This window comes from Acipenser ruthenus, unplaced genomic scaffold (genome assembly GCF_902713425.1).
Source record: "Acipenser ruthenus unplaced genomic scaffold, fAciRut3.2 maternal haplotype, whole genome shotgun sequence".
NCBI classification, from domain to species: Eukaryota; Metazoa; Chordata; class Actinopteri; order Acipenseriformes; family Acipenseridae; genus Acipenser; species Acipenser ruthenus.
Window position 1 is genome coordinate 13,571 of NW_026708372.1, and position 20,261 is coordinate 33,831.

Consider the following 20,261-nt stretch of genomic DNA (forward strand, 5'->3'; position numbering starts at 1 on the left):
TATATTATAAAGACATTTCAGAGGGCTGGATCTCATCAATATCAGGGTCTAGCGCTGTATATTATAAAGACATTTCAGAGGGCTGGATCGCATCGATATCAGGGTCTAGCGCTGTATATTATAAAGACATTTCAGAGGGTTGGATCGCATCAATATCAGGGTCTAGCGCTATATATTATAAAGACATTTCAGAGGGCTGGATCGCATCGATATCAGGGTCTAGCGCTGTATATTATAAAGACATTTCAGAGGGCTGGATCGCATCAATATCAGGGTCTAGCGCTATATATTATAAAGACATTTCAGAGGGCTGGATCGCATCAATATCAGGGTCTAGCGCTGTATATTATAAAGACATTTCAGAGGGCTGGATCGCATCAATATCAGGGTCTAGTGCTGTATATTATAAAGACATTTCAGAGGGCTGGATCGCATCAATATCAGGGTCTAGCGCTGTATATTATAAAGACATTTCAGAGGGCTGGATCGCATCAATATCAGGGTCTAGCGCTGTATATTATAAAGACATTTCAGAGGGCTGGATCGCATCAATATTAGGGTCTAGCGCTGTATATTATAAAGACATTTCAGAGGGCTGGATCGCATCAATATCAGGGTCTAGCGCTGTATATTATAAAGACATTTCAGAGGGCTGGATCGCATCAATATCAGGGTCTAGCGCTGTATATTATAAAGACATTTCAGAGGGCTGGATCGCATCAATATCAGGGTCTAGCGCTGTATATTATAAAGACATTTCAGAGGGCTGGATCGCATCACTATCAGGGTCTAGCGCTGTATATTATAAAGACATTTCAGAGGGCTGGATCGCCTCAATATCAGGGTCTAGCGCTGTATATTATAAAGACATTTCAGAGGGCTGGATCGCATCAATATATTATAAAGACATTTCAGAGGGCTGTGTAATTGCACTGTATTTACGACAGCTGTTTTAAAAAAAAAAACTACAACTCCCAGAATATCCCGCGCGTCCACAGACGCCACTTCCTCCAGACACACTAAGATGGCACCCACCAGGAAGCAACACGCGAGTTTGGGGTTTGAAATACCATCCGGATTTACAGGTAACAGAACCGGGGGCTGGGGGGGGGGGGGTTCGGTTTAACGGACCGGTTCCGAGCATGAAATAAAGCCGATACCAGCGGAGTAATGCAAAGCGGGGCGGGAGAGACGAGCTTAGACCTCAAAATAAGGCAACGCGTTTGTTTGTGTTATAAAACACGACACGTCCCGACACGTTTATTTTTTATTTTTTTCTTACCCCGGTAGTGAGTTGTTTTAATGATTTTGTTGTTTTTTTTAAATGTGGTTTGACTGAGTTTATAAATGTATGCGTTATTTACGAGCGCAGGCGCAGTCAGGGTATCGTTGAATTGTCCGTCCCCCCCCCCCCCCCTCTCTAAACTCAGAATAAAATCCACCTACTTATCTGTCTGTTACTTTATTTTTCAAAACCGATAACTTTTTAAAAAAAATCAATTCCCGATTCCAATATCCTTCAAGATAATTTGCATTGATATGTTCGAGACGTCATAATGATAATAATATTAATTTGCAGTAAAACCTGGACTGGATCACACTGCTGTGCGATAGGAGTCTGATTCCCAGCCCTGATCTCTCTGTCTAAATATCCCACAGTTCCCAGCAATATCCTGTAGCTCTCTTCACTATAAAATCAGCTACAAACCTCCTTCAACCAAAGTCTATCTACAGGGCTGGGAATCAGACTCCCGCTGCACAGCAGTGTGATCCAGTCCTGGTTTCACTAGGAGTTTAATAATCAGACACACCTGAGCTTGTTAGCTAGACACACTGGGGGCTGATCAAGCTGGTAGCAGTAAAACCTGGACTGGATCACACTGCTGTGCAATAGGAGTCTGATTCCCAGCCCTGATCTCTCTGTCTAAATATCCCACAGTTCCCAGCAATATCCTGTAGCTCTCTCCACTATAAAATCAGCTACAAACCTCCTTCAACCAAAGTCTATCTACAGGGCTGGGAATCAGACTCCCGCTGCACAGCAGTGTGATCCAGTCCTGGTTTCACTAGGAGTTTAATAATAAGACACACCTGAGCTTGTTAGCTAGACACACTGGGGGCTGATCAAGCTGGTAGCAGTAAAACCTGGACTGGATCACGCTGCTGTGCAATAGGAGTCTGATTCCCAGCCCTGATCTCTCTGTCTAAATATCCCACAGTTCCCAGCAATATCCTGTAGCTCTCTCCACTATAAAATCAGCTACAAACCTCCTTCAACCAAAGTCTATCTACAGGGCTGGGAATCAGACTCCCGCTGCACAGCAGTGTGATCCAGTCCTGGTTTCACTAGGAGTTTAATAATAAGACACACCTGAGCTTGTTAGCTAGACACACTGGGGGCTGATCAAGCTGGTAGCAGTAAAACCTGGACTGGATCACGCTGCTGTGGGATAGGAGTCTGATTCCCAGCCCTGGTGTTAAAAATGTGTTGAATTTTTCACGTTCAGGAAATTTTAAACTGTGTTGTGTTTTCTCCATTCCCAGCGATCCCAGTAAAGTTTCAGCTGACCAGTAAGTCCCACCATTACCTTTATGTGAAGGAGCACAGGGTGCGATCTGAGAACAACACCAGAAGGCCGCTGGACAGGACTCTCTTTGTGCTCAACATCCCCCCCTATTGCCCGGAGGTCAGTATTGCACCCTGTGTGACATTATTATTATTATTATTATTATTATTATTATTATTATTATTATTATTATTAACGAGTCGTTCAGCGGAGGCTTTTTCTCCAAAGCGACTTCCAGAGACTAGGGGGGTGAACTCTGCATCATCAACTGCTGCTGCTGCTGCTGCAGAGTCACTTCCAATAGGAGCTCGTTTGTTTGACGTCTCATCCGAAGGACGGAGCGCAAGGAGGTGAAGCGACTCGCTCAGGGTCACACATACACACACACACACACACACACACACGCACACGCACGCACACACACACGCACACACACACACACACACACACACACACGCACACACAGGGAGTCAGTGGCTGAGCCGGGATTTGAACCTCCTGTTATCGAGACCCCTTTTCACGAACCCGCTGGGATCACACACCCTCCTGTAATGTTAAAATTTGTTTTTCAAAATATTTTGCTCTAACTATGTGTGTCTTTCAAAACTCCACTTTTTTTTTTTTTTTCCCCTCAGGAATGTTTGTACCGAATTCTGTCCCCCTGCGGTCTGATCCAGTCCATAGAACTGAAGGAGAAGCCCGGCCCAGAAGAGGAACCAGAACCAGAACCAGCACCTTCCAAACACTTCAGAACCCAGAGCAGCAAGGTGTGAAAAAATACCAATTCAACAGCAAACGTTTCCACTAAAAGTCTTTCTCAGCGTCTTCAGTGTAAATTCAATGGCAAACGTTTCCTCTAGAAGTCTCTCTCAGCGTCTTCAGTGTAAATTCAACGGCAAACGTTTCCACTAGAAGTCTCTCTCAGCATCTTCAGTGTAAATTCAATGGCAAACGTTTCCACTAGAAGTCTTTCTCAGTGTCTTCAGTGTGAATTCAATGGCAAACGTTTCCACTAGAAGTCTTTCTCAGCGTCTTCAGTGTAAATTCAATGGCAAACGTTTCCTCTAGAAGTCTCTCTCAGCGTCTTCAGTGTAAATTCAATGGCAAACGTTTCCACTAGAAGTCTCTCTCAGCGTCTTCAGTGTAAATTCAATGGCAAACGTTTCCACTAGAAGTCTCTCTCAGCGTCTTCAGTGTAAATTCAACGGCAAACGTTTCCACTAGAAGTCTCTCTCAGCGTCTTCAGTGTAAATTCAATGGCAAACGTTTCCACTAGAAGTCTCTCTCAGCGTCTTCAGTGTAAATTCAATGGCAAACGTTTCCACGAGAAGTCTTTCTCAGCGTCTTCAGTGTAAATTCAATGGCAAACGTTTCCACTAGAAGTCTTTCTCAGCGTCTTCAGTGTAAATTCAATGGCAAACGTTTCCTCTAGAAGTCTCTCTCAGCGTCTTCAGTGTGAATTCAATGGCAAACGTTTCCACTAGAAGTCTCTCTCAGCGTCTTCAGTGTAAATTCAATGGCAAACGTTTCCACTAGAAGTCTCTCTCAGCGTCTTCAGTGTAAATTCAATGGCAAACGTTTCCACTAGAAGTCTCTCTCAGTGTCTTCAGTGTAAATTCAATGGCAAACGTTTCCACTAGAAGTCTCTCTCAGTGTCTTCTCTCTCAGTGTCTTCAGTGTGAATGTTTTGTATTTTTTGAACAGGGGTTCCTCGTGGCTTACGTGGTTTTTAAAAAAGCCTCCAGTGTGACAGCGGCCAAAAAACTGAGACCGAAAGAAGCCATTGTTCTGTCGACGGAGAAACAACCAATCAAAACAGGCCTGCAGAGTGAGTGACGGGAGAGGGGGAGGGTCTTAATGTGATCGTAGCTACCTGTTACCTCCTTCAACCAAAGTCTATCTACAGGGCTGGGAATCAGACTCCCGCTGCACAGCAGTGTGATCCAGTCCTGGTTTCACTGGGAGTTTAATAATCAGACACCCCTGAGCTTGTTAGCTAGACACACTGGGGGCTGATCAAGCTGGTAGCAGTAAAACCTGGACTGGATCACACTGCTGTGCGATAGGAGTCTGATTCCCAGCCCTGTAGTAATACTACTGTCTGACTCTCTCTCTTTGTCTCTGTGTATTTCTGCCTGTCTCTCTCTGTCTATCTCTCTATCTCTCTCTCTATCTCTCTCTGTGTATCTCTCTCTCTATTTCTCTGTCTGTCTATCTCCTCTCTGTATCTCTCTCTCCCCCCTCACTCTCTCTCTCTCTCCCCCCCTCTCCTCTCTCCTCTCCCCCTCTCTCCCCCTCTCCCCCTCTCTCAGTTGAAGTTCACTTCAGTGTACAGGCTCTTCACAGACCTGACAGGAGCAGAGGTATTCACAGATCAGTTTCAGAGTGTGTTTTTGAATCTGTGTTTCTGCAGGGTGGGTGTCACAGTACAGCAGCGCCTCCCTTCTGCAGGCTGATGAACTGCAGGCTGAGGTTGATGCTTTCATGCAGGCTCACGACAAGAGAGTGGCGGAGGTGAGGAGCGAGGAGGAGTGTGTGTGTGTGTGTGTGTGTGTGTGTGTGTGTGTGTGTGTGTGTGTGTGTGTGTGTGCGTGTGTGTGTGTGTGTGAGTGTGTGTGTGTGTGTGTCTGTGTGTCTGTCTGTGTGTCTCTATATTAACCCTCTCCCCCTCTCTCTCTCAGGAGTCCGCTCGCCTCGCGGAGGGAGACGGGGTCCCGGACGGGGAGGGCTGGGTGAAGGTGACTCGAGGGGGGCGTCGCCCGGCCCTCCCCCGAACCGAGGCGGCCAATCTGAGAGCCGTGGAGGCGGAGCGTCGGAGGAGAGCCAAGAAAGAGCTGCTCAACTTCTACACCTGGCAGCACCGAGAGAGCAAGAGAGAGCGTGAGTGAAACCAGCCTTTAACACCCAGTGAAACCAGCCCTTAACACCCAGTGAAACCAGCCTTTAACACCCAGTGAAACCAGCCCTTAACACCCAGTGAAGCCAGCCCTTAACACCCAGTGAAACCAGCCCTTAACACCCAGTGAAACCAGCCCTTAACACCCAGTGAAGCCAGCCCTTAACACCCAGTGAAGCCAGCCCTTAACACCCAGTGAAACCAGCCCTTAACACCCAGTGAAGCCAGCCCTTAACACCCAGTGAAGCCAGCCCTTAACACCCAGTGAAACCAGCCCTTAACACCCAGTGAAACCAGCCCTTAACACCCAGTGAAACCAGCCTTTAACACCCAGTGAAACCAGCCTTTAACACCCAGTGAAGCCAGCCCTTAACACCCAGTGAAACCAGCCCTTAACATCCAGTGAAACCAGCCCTTAACACCCAGTGAAGCCAGCCCTTAACACCCAGTGAAGCCAGCCCTTAACACCCAGTGAAACCAACCCTTAACACCCAGTGAAACCAGCCTTTAACACCCAGTGAAACCAGCCTTTAACACCCAGTGAAGCCAGCCCTTAACACCCAGTGAAACCAGCCCTTAACATCCAGTGAAGCCAGCCTTTAACACCCAGTGAAGCCAGCCTTTAACACCCAGTGAAGCCAGCCTTTAACACCCAGTGAAACCAGCCTTTAACACCCAATGAAACCAGCCTTTAACACCCAGTGAAACCAGCCTTTAACACCCCGTGAAGCCAGCCTTTAACACCTAGTGAAACCAGCCCTTAACACCCAGTGAAGCCAGCCTTTAACACCCAGTGGAGCCAGCCTTTAACACCCAGTGAAACCAGCCTTTAACACCCAATGAAACCAGCCTTTAACACCCAGTGAAGCCACCCTTTAACACCCAGTGAAACCAGCCCTTAACACCCAGTGAAACCAGCCCTTAACACCCAGTGAAGCCAGCCTTTAACACCCAGTGAAACCAGCCCTTAACACCCAGTGAAACCAGCCCTTAACACCCAGTGAAACTGGCCTGCATGGAAATAGACTCCTATGGCACAGCAGTGTGATCCAGTCCAGGTTTTACTGCTACCAGCTTGATCAGCCCCCAGTGTGTCTAGCTAACAAGCTCAGGTGTGTCTTATTATTAAACTCCTAGTGAAACCAGGACTGGATCACACTGCTGTGCAGCGGGAGTCTGATTCCCAGCCCTGTAGATAGACTTTGGTTGAAGGAGGTTTGTAGCTGATTTTATAGTGAAGAGAGCTACAGGATATTGCTGGGAACTGTGGGATATTTAGACAGAGAGATCAGGGATGGGAATCAGACTCCTATCGCACAGCAGTGTGATCCAGTCCAGGTTTTACTGCTACCAGCTTGATCAGCCCCCAGTGTGTCTAGCTAACAAGCTCAGGTGTGTGTCGGTTTTATTTGTATTTTTTAAAAATTTTTTACAGACATCGCAGAGCTGAGGAAGAAGTTTGAAGAAGACAAGCAGAGGATCGCGATGATGAGAGAGCAGAGGAAATTCAAACCTTACTGAGAGAGGAGGAGAGGAGAGAGGGGAGGGGAGGGGAGATTCAAACCTTACTGAGAGAGAGGAGAGGAGAGGGGAGGAGAGGAGGAGAGGGGAGATTCAAACCTTACTAGGAGAGGAGAGGGGAGGAGAGGGGGAGAGAGAGAGCAGAGGAAATTCAAACCTTACTGAGAGAGGAGGAGAGGAGAGGAGAGAGGGGAGGGGAGGGGAGGGGAGATTCAAACCTTACTGAGAGAGAGGAGAGGAGAGGGGAGGAGAGGAGGAGAGGGGAGGGGAGATTCAAACCTTACTAGGAGAGGAGAGGGGAGGAGAGGGGGAGAGAGAGCAGAGGAAATTCAAACCTTACTGAGAGAGGAGAGGAGAGGAGAGGAGGAGAGAGGAGAGGAGAGGGGAGATTCAAACCTTACTGAGAGAGGAGAGGAGAGGAGGAGAGAGGAGAGGGGAGATTCAAACCTTACTGAGAGAGGAGAGGAGAGGGGGAGAGAGAGCAGAGGAAATTGAAACCTTACTGAGGGAGGGGGGAGAGGAGAGAGAGGGGAGGAGAGAGAGGAGAGAGGGGAGGACAGAGAGGAAATTCAAACCTTACTGAGAGGAGGGGAGAGGAGAGAGAGGGGAGGAGGAGAGGAGAGGAGAGGAGAGATGGGAGGACAGAGGAGAGGAAATTGAAACCTTACTGAGAGAGGGGGGAGGAGAGGAGAGGAAATTGAAACCTTACTGAGGGAGAGGGGAGAGGGGTCTCCGTTCAGCCCCTCAGAGCTCGTCCTGCAGCTGATGGATCTCAGAACTTTGTCAAGTCGGGTCTCGAAGGATCCCAGCGATTCAGCATCGACAGCGTGGCTCCGTAACCCACGGCAACGCTTGGTAACCCTCGGTAACCCCCTCGCCCCCCCCCCTTACAAATTTCTATGACACCGTCGTCCACACAGTCCCTTATAATGTCATGTTTCATTGTCGTACGTGATGATTAATTACTGTAACAATAATAATATTAAAAACACAAAATGCAATTGTTTTTTTTTTAAAACACAAACAAACTCTTGTGTAGTTTTGCTGTCAGAAGTCTATTTCTTTATTTTATTGTCAATAATAAATAGACAAATTTAGACCCAATTTTTCTGTTCAAGTTTTTGTTTGAGTATCAAAGCCTGAAAAAAGAGTCAAGTGTTTTTCTAATGTTGTTCATTTTTGGAAGAAGGGATTCTATATTATACTGTAGCGTCAAACCGAACAGGATTGTGGGGCTCTGTCTGTCTGTCTGTCTGTCTGTCTGTCTGTCCCTCCGTCTGTCTGTCTGTCTGTCTGCAGCTTTAATGACACTAAACTCTTTTCAGAATGTAGTAAACTAACACAGACCCCAAGAAGAAGGGATTCTATATTATACTGTAGCGTCAAACTGAACAGGATTGTGGGGCTCTGTCTGTCTGTCTGTCTGTCTGCAGCTTTAATGACACTAAACTCTTTTCAGAATGTAGTAAACTAACACAGACCCCAAGAAGAAGGGATTCTATATTATACTGTAGCGTCAAACCGAACAGGATTGTGGGGCTCTGTCTGTCTGTCTGTCTGTCTCTCTCTCTCTCTCTGTGTCTCTGTGTGTGCATGTGTCTCTGTCTCTCTCTCTCTGTGTCTCTCTGTGTGTCTCTCTGTGTGTGTGTGTGTCTCTCTGTGCAGTGGGAGTCTTCTCCTCAGCCCTGGTTCTGGGGTGTCAGCGGGGTCTGGTTCTGGTTCTGGGGTCTCAGCGGGGTCTGGTTCTGGTTCTGGGGTCTCAGCGGGGTCTGGTTCTGGTTCTGGGGTCTCAGCGGGGTCTGGTTCTGGTTCTGGGGTCTGTAGCGGGGTCTGGTTCTGGTTCTGGGGTCTCAGCGGGGTCTGGTTCTGGTTCTGGGGTCTCAGCGGGGTCTGGTTCTGGTTCTGGGGTCTCAGCGGGGTCTGGTTCTGGTTCTGGGGTCTCAGCGGGGTCTGGTTCTGGTTCTGGGGTCTGTAGCGGGGTCTGGTTCTGGTTCTGGGGTCTCAGCGGGGTCTGGTTCTGGTTCTGGGGTCTCAGCGGGGTCTGGTTCTGGTTCTGGGGTCTCAGCGGGGTCACAGTTTGGCAGCGCTTTCGATGCTGGAGCTCCATGCAGGGCTGCTCAGGAATCTCCCCACGATCGGGGACACTTTCTCGGGCTGGTTGAGATGCACGTGGTGGTTCCCTGGAACTGACTCCAAACGGAAATGAGACTGAGAGAGAGGGAGAGCGGAGAGAGGGGAGGGAGAGCGGAGAGAGGGGAGGGAAGAGAGGAGAGGAGAGGGAGGAGAGGAGGTGATAGGGGGAGAGAGGGAGAGGGAGACAGGGAGAGCAGAGAGAGGAGACAGAGGGAGGAGAGGGAGATAGAGAGGGAGACAGGGAGAGGAGAGGGAGAGCGGAGAGAGAGGAGGAAGGGGGAGGGAGAGAGATGGAGAGAGGAGGAAGGGGGGAGGGAGAGAGACGGAGAGGGAGGAGAGAGACACGGAGAGAGGGGGAGAGGAGGAGGGTCAGGAGAGAAAGAAAGAGCGGGGGGAGAGAGAGAGAGAGAGAGATTTAAAATAGTTCTAGTGGCCGGCCGGTCACTACAGAGATGAAAATAAGACGAAATAACTTTACTACACTTTACTGCACTTCGCTGTCTCTGTATTTGTCGCTTCAGACGGCTGCAAACGCCACAGTATGAGATTAAGAGGAAAATAATAGTTTTAAATTATTACTTTTTTTTTTTTTTAAATGCAACAGCTATTATTTATTTCTTAGCAGACGCCCTTATCCAGGGCGACTTACAATCGTAATCAAATACTATAACCACCCCCTGCTGTACCTCTCCGAGCGAGTCTCGAAATCCCTGCAGCAGCTTATCCGGGTTCAATATTGCGTTTTTCGGAATTCCCTCCTCGGCCCTGAGAGAAAAAAAAAAAAAAATGTCAACCGGCCTGTCGGTGACATCATCGGTGACATCATCACCCCCCGTCGCCACGGCAGCGCGTTCACAAACAGAACAGGGATAAGAATCAGAGAGCTTCCTGACAACAGAAGAAGAGCTTCAAACAGAGAGAGGCAATAATGAGACACGCAGACAGACGGACGGAGAGAGAGACAGACGGACAGACAAACAGACAGACGGAGGTGCAGACAGACAGACGGACGGAGAGAGACAGACAGACAGACGGAGGTACAGACAGACAGACAGACGGAGGTACAGACAGACGGACGGAGGGACAGACAGACAGACAGACAGACAGACGGAGGTACAGACAGACAGACGGACGGAGAGAGACAGACAGACAGACGGAGGTACAGACAGACGGACGGAGGGACAGACGGAGGTGCAGACAGACAGACAGACAGACGGAGGTGCAGACAGACAGACAGACAGACGGAGGCCCAGACAGACGGACAGACAGACAGACAGATGGACGGAGAGAGACAGACAGACAGACACCCCCCTGCACCCCCACAATCCGATCATTCTCGCGCAACATAGAAAAGTGACACGGCACTAAAAGATCAGGTAGAAAAAATAAATCATACATTTCTAGAAAAATACAGATGTTCTAGACTGTTCTAGACTCACAGCACAATGAGGACACTGGCGGTGATTCTCTTCTGTAACTGCAGGCTCTGCTCTAGAGTTACCCTCGCGATGTTTGTCTGTGAATATAAGAAATACATTGATATAGAGACTGCTGTAGAGACTGGAGACTGCTAGAGAGACTGTATAGAGACTGCTGTAGAGACTGTATAGAGACTGGAGACTGCTGTAGAGACTATAGAGACTGTAGAGACTAAAGACTGCTAGAGAGACTGTATAGAGACTGCTGTAGAGACTGTATAGAGACTGGAGACTGCTGTAGAGACTATAGAGACTGTAGAGACTAAAGACTGCTAGAGAGACTGTATAGAGACTGCTGTAGAGACTGGAGACTGCTGTAGAGACTATAGAGACTGTAGAGACTAGAGACTGCTAGAGAGACTAGATACTGCTGTAGAGACTGTATAGAGACTGGAGACTGCTGTAGAGACTATAGAGACTGTAGAGACTAGAGACTGCTAGAGAGACTGTATAGAGACTGGAGACTGCTGTAGAGACTATAGAGACTGTAGAGACTAGAGACTGCTAGAGAGACTGTATAGAGACTGGAGACTGCTGTAGAGACTATAGAGACTGTAGAGACTAGAGACTGCTAGAGAGACTGTATAGAGACTGCTGTAGAGACTGTATAGAGACTATAGAGACTGCTGTGAGGATACAGGTGTGTGTATAGACTCTATAACAGGTCTGTATAGACTCTATAGGGACTGCTGTGAGGATACAGGTGTGTGTATAGACTCTATAGAGACTGCTGTGAGGATGCAGGTCTGTATAGTCTCTATAGAGACTGCTGTGAGGATGCAGGTCTGTATAGTCTCTATAGAGACTGCTGTGAGGATGCAGGTCTGTATAGACTCTATAGAGACTGCTGTGAGGATACAGGTGTGTGTATAGACTCTATAACAGGTCTGTATAGACTATAGAGACTGCTGTGAGGATGCAGGTCTGTATAGACTATAGAGACTGCTGTGAGGATGCAGATCTGTATAGTCTCTATAGAGACTGCTGTGAGGATGCAGGTCTGTATAGTCTCTATAGAGACTGCTGTGAGGATGCAGGTCTGTATAGTCTCTATAGAGACTGCTGTGAGGATACAGGTGTGTGTATAGACTCTATAACAGGTCTGTATAGACTCTATAGAGACTGCTGTGAGGATGCAGGTCTGTATAGACTATAGAGACTGCTGTGAGGATGCAGGTCTGTATAGTCTCTATAGAGACTGCTGTGAGGATACAGGTGTGTGTATAGACTCTATAGAGACTGCTGTGAGGATGCAGGTCTGTATAGTCTCTATAGAGACTGCTGTGAGGATGCAGGTCTGTATAGACTCTATAGAGACTGCTGTGAGGATGCAGGTCTGTATAGACACTATAGAGACTGCTGTGAGGATACAGGTGTGTGTATAGACTCTATAACAGATCTGTATAGTCTCTATAGAGACTGCTGTGAGGATGCAGGTCTGTATGGTCTCTATAGAGACTGCTGTGAGGATGCAGGTCTGTATAGACTCTATAGAGACTGCTGTGAGGATGCAGGTCTGTATGGTCTCTATAGAGACTGCTGTGAGGATGCAGGTCTGTATAGACTCTATAGAGACTGCTGTGAGGATGCAGGTCTGTATAGTCTCTATAGAGACTGCTGTGAGGATGCAGGTCTGTATAGACTCTATAGAGACTGCTGTGAGGATGCAGGTCTGTATAGTCTCTATAGAGACTGCTGTGAGGATGCAGGTCTGTATAGACTCTATAGAGACTGCTGTGAGGATGCAGGTCTGTATAGTCTCTATAGAGACTGCTGTGAGGATGCAGGTCTGTATAGTCTCTATAGAGACTGCTGTGAGGATGCAGGTCTTTGTCGCCCTCACCAGGTTAAGTCGGAAATCACGGTTAAATACAAGCCCTGAGAGAGAGAGAGAAGAAAAATCATCAGAAAATAAAAACACAAGCTTATTACAAAATAAAACACACGCACACACACTGACACACGCACACACACACTGTGATACACACACACACACGGACACACTGTGACACACACACACACACTGTGACGCACACACACACACACACTGTGATACACACACACACGCACACACACACTCTCTCTCACCTCCGGGCACCTCGGTGCTGCCTCTCTGCAGCAGGATGAGAGCTGATTCCTCACACAGGGAGGAGTTAGCAGAGAGGAGCCTGAAACACAAACACAGAGAGAGAGAGAGAGAGACACTGAGACACAGAGAGAGAGAGACACTGAAACACAGAGAGAGAGAGAGAGAGAGAGAGACACTGAAACACACAGAGAGAGAGAGAGAGAGACACTGAAACAGAGAGAGAGAGAGACTGAGACAATGAAACACACACTGAGACACTGAGATACACTGAAACACACACACACACACACACACACAGAGACACTGAGACACTGAAACACACACACAGAGACACTGAGACACACACTGAGATACACACAGACACACTGAGACACTGAAACACAGAAACAGAGACACACTGAGACACTGAAACACACACACACAGAGACACTGAGACACACTGAGATACACACAGACACACTGAGACACTGAAACACACACACACACACAGAGACTGAGATACACTGAAACACACACACACACACACACACACAGAGACACTGAGACACTGAAACACACACACAGAGACACTGAGACACACACTGAGATACACACAGACACACTGAGACACTGAAACACAGAAACAGAGACACACTGAGACACTGAAACACACACACACAGAGACACTGAGACACACTGAGATACACACAGACACACTGAGACACTGAAACACACACACACAGAGACACTGAGACACACACTGAGATACACACAGACACACTGAGAGACTGAAACACAAAAACACAGAGAGACACACTGAGACACTGAAACACACACACACTGAAAGATTGAAACACACACACACACGCTGAGACACTGAACGATTGAAACACACACACACACGCTGAGACACTGAGAGACAGGGACAGCTTGCTCAACATCTTGTGAGCTGAAGAAGATCCCGAGCGAGTTTCATCCCAGTCGGACAAGCGCGTCTCGAGAGGTGTGTGAAACTGTCAGCGAGACAGACAGACACACTAGCCCCGCCCACCCGGACCTCTGACCTCTGACACGCCTCCTCGGGGGGGTAGACTTTCCCTGGCCTCGCCTCGCTCTCGTACCCCAACATCTCCTCCATTCCTTTACGAACCAGCCGGGGGATTTCATCCTGAGAGAGGAGGGGAGGAGGAGAGGAGAGTGAGGGGGGGAGGAGAGGAGAGATGAAGACGGGAGAGGGGGAGAGAGGAGAGGAGGGGGGAGATGAGGAGGGGGGAGAGGAGAGAGAAGAGGGGAGAGAAGAGGAGGGGAAGAGATGAAGAGGGGAGAGGAGGGGGAGAGGAGAGATGAAAAGAGGGGAGAGAGGAAGAGGAGAGAAAGAGGAGAGGAGGAGGGGAGAGATGAAAGAGGGGTGAGAGGAGAGATGAAAAGGGAGAAAGAGGAGGAGGAAAAAAAGGATAGGAGAGATGAAAAGGGAGAGGGGAGGGAGAGGAGAGATGAAAAGAGGGGAGATGAAAAGAGGGGAGAGAGGAAGAGGAGAGGAAGAGGAGAGGAGGAGGGGAGAGATGAAAGGGGTGAGAGAGGAGAGGAGAGATGAAAAGGGAGAGGGGAGGGAGAGAGGAGGGGAGAGGAAAAGAGAGGGGAGGGGAGAGGAAGAAAGAGGAGAGAGTGAGGAGGAGAGGGGAGAGATGAAAAGGGAGAGGGGAGAGAGGAAGAGGGCAGGAGGGAGAGGAATGGATAATTTTGATAAGCATCCCAGCAATGTTAGTACCCAGCGATCACCGCATCACACACACGAGCTTACAGCCTCTGTGGGTAAGAATCCGTAGGCATCCAGTATGACCAGCTTATCCACCATCTCTGGAAACAGCGCACTGAACTGCAATACAAACCAACAAGGGAATGAAACAGGGGAAACCAGCCCTGATAACAGAGTCCCGCTGTAACAGAGAGGTCTGGTAAAGCATAGGGAAGCATTGTAAAGCACAGAGAGGTCTGGTAAAGCATAGGGAAGCATTGTAAAGCACAGAGAGGTCTGGTAAAGCATAGGGAAGCATTGTAAAGCACAGAGAGGTCTGGTAAAGCATAGGGAAGCATTGTAAAGCACAGAGAGGTCTGGTAAAGCATAGGGAAGTATTGTAAAGCACAGAGAGGTCTGGTAAAGCATAGGGAAGCATTGTAAAGCACAGAGAGGTCTGGTAAAGCATAGGGAAGCATTGTAAAGCACAGAGGTCTGGTAAAGCACAGGGAAGCATTGTAAAGCACAGAGAGGTCTGGTAAAGCATAGGGAAGCATTGTAAAGCACAGAGAGGTCTGGTAAAGCATAGGGAAGCATTGTAAAGCACAGAGAGGTCTGGTAAAGCATAGGGAAGCATTGTAAAGCACAGAGAGGTCTGGTAAAGCATAGGGAAGCATTGTAAAGCACAGAGAGGTGTGGTAAAGCATAGGGAAGCATTGTAAAGCACAGAGAGGTCTGGTAAAGCATAGGGAAGCATTGTAAAGCACAGAGAGGTCTGGTAAAGCATAGGGAAGCATTGTGAAGCACAGAGAGGTCTGGTAAAGCATAGGGAAGCATTGTAAAGCACAGAGAGGTCTGGTAAAGCATAGGGAAGCATTGTAAAGCACAGAGAGGTGTGGTAAAGCATAGGGAAGCATTGTAAAGTACAGAGAGGTGTGGTAAAGCATAGGGAAGCATTGTAAAGCACATACAGGTCTGGTAAAGCACAGGGAAGCATTGCAAGGAAGTCACATTAACAGTATACTCACCAAACAAGCCACGTTGCCACCTAAATGGAAAATAAATGACTATGAATCTCGAGATATAGCCCGATCATCACCCAAACCCGCGAGAGACAGATATTAACAGGTAATAATAAACAGCGAAGTAATCAGTCGAAATGATTATTGATCGGATTTGCTTACCCATGCTGTGACCCAGAATTGAAAACGTCTTCCATTCTAACGCTGAAACATAAGAAAAACATATGCAAATATATTTGCATATATATATATATAATGTATGTATCAAGCAGACTAGCTGTAGTTTGGGGCTCTAGTGCCTTCGGCAGTGTTCTTTTGCTCCCCGTATTGACAGTGCTATGGCAGGTGATTCAGTCCCCACACCCCTTTGAAGGTGTTATTTTTTACCTTTAGCTACTCTGAGAACGTCGTTCACATAGGCTGGGAAGCTGTAATGGGCTCCAGGAGATCTGTGTGATGAGAGTCCATGTCCTGGGAAATCTATTGCTAGACAACGGCATTCTGAAACCACAAGAGCGATTATATTATAATCACTGTTACAATTAATATGAGTCACAGGGATGGGAATCAGACTCCTATCCCACAGCAGTGTGATCCAGTCCAGGTTTTACTGCTACCAGCTTGATCAGCCCCCAGTGTGTCTAGCTGACAAGCTCAGGTGTGTCTTATTATTAAACTCCCAGTGAAACCAGGACTGGATCACACTGCTGTGCAGCGGGAGTCTGATTCCCAGCCCTGTAGATAGACTTTGGTTGAAGGAGGTTTGTAGCTGATTTTATAGTGAAGAGAGCTACAGGACATTGGTGGGAACTGTGGGATATTTAGACAGAGAGATCAGGGCTGGGAATCAGACTCCTATCGCACAGCAGTGTGATCCAGTCCAGGTTTTACTGCTACCAGCTTGATCAGCCCCCAGTGTGTCTAGCTAACAAGCTCAGGTGTGTCTTATTATTAAACTCCTAGAGAAACCAGGACTGGATCACACTGCTGTGCAGCGGGAGTCTGATTCCCAGCCCTGTAGATAGACTTTGGTTGAAGGAGGTTTGTAGCTGATTTTATAGTGAAGAGAGCTACAGGATATTGCTGGGAACTGTGGGATATTTAGACAGAGAGATCAGGGCTGGGAATCAGACTCCTGTCCCACAGCAGTGTGATCCAGTCCAGGTTTTACTGCTACCAGCTTGATCAGCCCCCAGTGTGTCTAGCTAACAAGCTCAGGTGTGTCTTATTATTAAACTCCTAGTGAAACCAGGACTGGATCACACTGCTGTGCAGCGGGAGTCTGATTCCCAAGGACCCCAAACTCACCCCCTTTTACCTTGAGGTAGCAGTGGTATTAGCCTGTCGAAAGAGTTGGCGTTGTCCAACCAGCCATGCAGGCACAGAACCGGACGCCCCTCACGAGGACCCCAGGACTTGGCGGCGATGTGGCCCCATGGGACAGGAAATCGCAGTTCTGTGACTTTAAAAAAAAAAAAAAAAAAAAAAAAGTGTTTTTGTTTTCAATTTAAAAGCCACCCCCTTATTCAGCCAGCGACCCACAAGGCCCTGGGGCTGGGGTGACCGAGAGAGTGCGGCAGATTATCAGAAAACAAGGCAAAGAAACTGAGAAATTCCTTCAGTTACCAGACGTGTTTTAAAAAAATTAAAAAATCACAAACTAGGTGTTTCTTTCACAACTGCACACTTATTTCATCAGCGACCGCTGAGTCCCAGGTCATATTCCCTTCTCTGTGGGAAATAGTGCTAAGATAATGAGTGAGGCTGTGTGGTCAAAGCAGGTTAGAGAAAAGGGGGTCTCGATAACAGGAGGTTCAAATCCCGGCTCAGCCACTGACTCCCTGTGTGTGTGTGTGTGTGTGTGCGTGCGTGTGTGCGTGACCCTGAGCGAGTCGCTTCACCTCCTTGTGCTCCGTCCTTCGGATGAGACGTCAAACAAACGAGCTCCTATTGGAAGTGACTCTGCAGCAGCCACTGACTCCCTGTGTGTCTGTGTGTGTGTGTGTGTGTGTGTGTGTGTGTGTGTGTGTGCGTGACCCTGAGCGAGTCGCTTCACCTCCTTGTGCTCCGTCCTTCGGATGAGACGTCAAACAAACGAGCTCCTATTGGAAGTGACTCTGCAGCAGCAGCAGCAGCAGTTGTTGATGATGCAGAGTTCACCCCCCTAGTCTCTGGAAGTCGCTTTGGAGAAAAAGCCTCAGCTGAACAACTCTTTAATAATAATAATAATAATAATAATAATAATAATAATAATAATAATAATAATAATAATAATAATAATAATAATAATAATAATAACCTTTCTGGCCCATAGACGAGATTGATAAACGTCTGGCCAGCTGGAACATTATCTGATCTTCTGTTGAAAAAAAAAAAAAATCATTAATTTACTATTGATTTTGAATTGAATTTATGATTACTGCTCCCCTAGAAGTAACATTGATAGTGATAATGCAATAAGAGGTGAGAGAATGGATTTTAAAGATGGTCAGCGCTCCTTTAAAGGGAAGGACCAGCGATACTGTTAATAAAGCTAATAAGAGGTGAGAGAATGGATTTTAAAGATGGTCAGCGCTCCTTTAAAGGGAGGGACCAGCGATACTGTTAATAAAGCTAATAAGAGGCGAGAGAATGGATTTTAAAGATGGTCAGCGCTCCTTTAAAGGGAGGGGCCAGTGATCCTGTTAATAAAGCTAATAAGAGGTGAGAGAATGGATTTTAAAGATGGTCAGCGCTCCTTTAAAGGGAGGGGCCAGCGATACTGTTAATAAGCTAATAAGAGATGAGAGAATGGATTTTAAAGATGGTCAGCGCTCCTTTAAAGGGAGGGGCCAGCGATACTGTTAATAAAGCTAATAAGAGGTGAGAGAATGGATTTTAAAGATGGTCAGCGCTCCTTTAAAGGGAGGGGCCAGCGATACTGTTAATAAAGCTAATAAGAGGTGAGAGAATGGATTTTAAAGATGGTCAGCGCTCCTCTAAAGGGAGGGACCAGCGATACTGTTAATAAAGCTAATAAGAGGTGAGAGAATGGATTTTAAAGATGGTCAGCGCTCCTTTAAAGGGAGGGACCAGCGATCCTGTTAATAAAGCTAATAAGAGGTGAGAGAATGGATTTTAAAGATGGTCAGCGCTCCTTTAAAGGGAGGGGCCAGCGATACTGTTAATAAAGCTAATAAGAGGTGAGAGAATGGATTTTAAAGATGGTCAGCGCTCCTTTAAAGGGAGGGACCAGCGATACTGTTAATAAAGCTAATAAGAGGTGAGAGAATGGATTTTAAAGATGGTCAGCGCTCCTTTAAAGGGAGGGGCCAGCGATACTGTTAATAAAGCTAATAAGAGGTGAGAGAATGGATTTTAAAGATGGTCAGCGCTCCTTTAAAGGGAAGGACCAGCGATACTGTTAATAAAGCTAATAAGAGGTGAGAGAATGGATTTTAAAGATGGTCAGCGCTCCTTTAAAGGGAGGGGCCAGCGATACTGTTAGTAAAGCTAATAAGAGGTGAGAGAATGTATTTTAAAGATGGTCAGCGCTCCTTTAAAGGGAGGGACCAGCGATACTGTTAATAAAGCTAATAAGAGGTGAGAGAATGGATTTTAAAGATGGTCAGCGCTCCTTTAAAGGGAGGGACCAGCGATACTGTTAATAAAGCTAATAAGAGGTGAGAGAATGGATTTTAAAGATGGTCAGCGCTCCTTTAAAGGGAGGGACCAGCGATACTGTTAATAAAGCTAATAAGAGGTGAGAGAATGGATTTTAAAGATGGTCAGCGCTCCTTTAAAGGGAGGGACCAGCGATACTGTTAATAAAGCTAATAAGAGGTGAGAGAATGGATTTTAAAGATGGTCAGCGCTCCTTTAAAGGGAAGGACCAGCGATACTGTTAATAAAGCTAATAAGAGGTGAGAGAATGGATTTTAAAGATGGTCAGCGCTCCTTTAAAGGGAGGGACCAGCGATACTGTTAATAAAGCTAATAAGAGGTGAGAGAATGGATTTTAAAGATGTTCAGCGCTCCTTTAAAGGGAGGGGCCAGCGATACTGTTAATAAAGCTAATAAGAGGTGAGAGAATGGATTTTAAAGATGGTCAGCGCTCCTTTAAAGGGAGGGACCAGCGATACTGTTAATAAAGCTAATAAGAGGTGAGAGAATGGATTTTAAATACAAGGGCAGTAAACGTCATATTTATTTTAGTGTAATTTTTAGTAGTACAGTTACCGATAGATATCTATATGTATAAAAACACACCTCAACGACACATCGCATTACAATAATATTATTTCTAGTCTTATTTAACTACAGCTAGGAAATACAAGCATACACATGAACAAATATAACGAAACACTAAGAAAATATTCAACAAAAAGGCACGGTTTGGTGCTCATGCATCCTACGGTTGTAACATTTTGTATTTTAATAATATTTATATAATTATTCAGCGAAATTTTTAACCTTGTACTTTGAACGACGAGTTTTCACGGAAAGAACCGGCTATTGACTCCGCCCAGAAAACAGTCGACGAGTAGACCAATCAGAAGCCGAGTCTGCCACGCCGTGACCGGCCGTACGCCAATCAGAATGTTACCAGATCCGTAAGCCAATCGGGATTCGCGAACAGTCTTTTGTTGTCAAAATAGTCATCCAATCGGAAAAAATGCTTGAAATGCTGACGCAGGCGGTTTACCCAATCAGGAGTTAGCGTGACAATTCTTTTTTTTTTTTTTTTTTTTTGTGTTTTCTAGCCAATAAGAAAAGGCGGGGTCGTTTTTTTATTTATTTTTTTAACCAATCGCGTTCTCATAAAATAAAATAAATAATTTTTTTTAAAAATTATTAACTAT

At 46.7% G+C, this 20,261-nt stretch overlaps 2 protein-coding genes across 3 annotated transcripts; one reads left to right on the top strand and one right to left on the bottom strand.

Annotated features, from left to right (window-relative positions):
• The first annotated feature begins 975 nt into the window (after window positions 1-975).
• LOC131732011 (ribosomal RNA-processing protein 7 homolog A-like) lies at window positions 976-7,985 on the top strand. The gene is made up of 7 exons (XM_059021017.1): window positions 976-1,085; window positions 2,545-2,687; window positions 3,203-3,334; window positions 4,272-4,395; window positions 4,981-5,081; window positions 5,249-5,447; window positions 6,899-7,985. Exons 1-7 carry the CDS (start codon window positions 1,025-1,027, stop codon window positions 6,982-6,984), a joined length of 846 nt encoding a protein of 281 aa, XP_058877000.1. The 5' UTR covers window positions 976-1,024; the 3' UTR covers window positions 6,985-7,985.
• A 941-nt stretch (window positions 7,986-8,926) lies between these two features.
• Window positions 8,927-19,922, bottom strand: LOC117969896 (serine hydrolase-like protein). Of its 2 annotated transcripts, XM_059021015.1 has the most exons (13): window positions 19,873-19,922; window positions 17,720-17,779; window positions 16,739-16,882; window positions 15,808-15,921; window positions 15,583-15,624; window positions 15,427-15,446; window positions 14,465-14,539; window positions 13,728-13,831; window positions 12,684-12,763; window positions 12,439-12,473; window positions 10,557-10,633; window positions 9,804-9,882; window positions 8,927-9,192 (listed from the first exon to the last, which is right to left on the bottom strand). In XM_059021015.1, the coding sequence occupies exons 2-13, from the start codon at window positions 17,766-17,768 to the stop codon at window positions 9,055-9,057; spliced, it is 957 nt and encodes a 318-aa protein (XP_058876998.1). In that variant the 5' UTR covers window positions 17,769-17,779; window positions 19,873-19,922; the 3' UTR covers window positions 8,927-9,054. The 2 variants fall into 2 exon arrangements, with proteins under 2 accessions (XP_058876998.1, XP_058876999.1); XM_059021016.1 differs by lacking the exon at window positions 14,465-14,539.
• Window positions 19,923-20,261: the final 339 nt, after the last annotated feature.

Bases quoted from the DNA above. Each gene is read 5' to 3' on its own strand.
- LOC131732011 (XM_059021017.1), top strand. From the start codon at position 1,025: ATGGCACCCACCAGGAAGCAACACGCGAGTTTGGGGTTTGAAATACCA. The intron at 2,688-3,202 runs GTCAGTATTGCA...TTTTCCCCTCAG, and splicing joins TCCCCCCCTATTGCCCGGAG to GAATGTTTGTACCGAATTCT. The intron at 4,396-4,980 runs GTGAGTGACGGG...GTGTTTCTGCAG, and splicing joins AATCAAAACAGGCCTGCAGA to GGTGGGTGTCACAGTACAGC.
- LOC117969896 (XM_059021015.1), bottom strand. From the start codon at position 17,768: ATGTTCCAGCTGGCCAGACGTTTATCAATCTCGTCTATGGGCCAGAAA. The intron at 15,625-15,807 runs GTAAAAAATAAC...CTTATGTTTCAG, and splicing joins CGTTCTCAGAGTAGCTAAAG to CGTTAGAATGGAAGACGTTT. The intron at 14,540-15,426 runs GTGAGTATACTG...TTTGTATTGCAG, and splicing joins GTGGCAACGTGGCTTGTTTG to TTCAGTGCGCTGTTTCCAGA.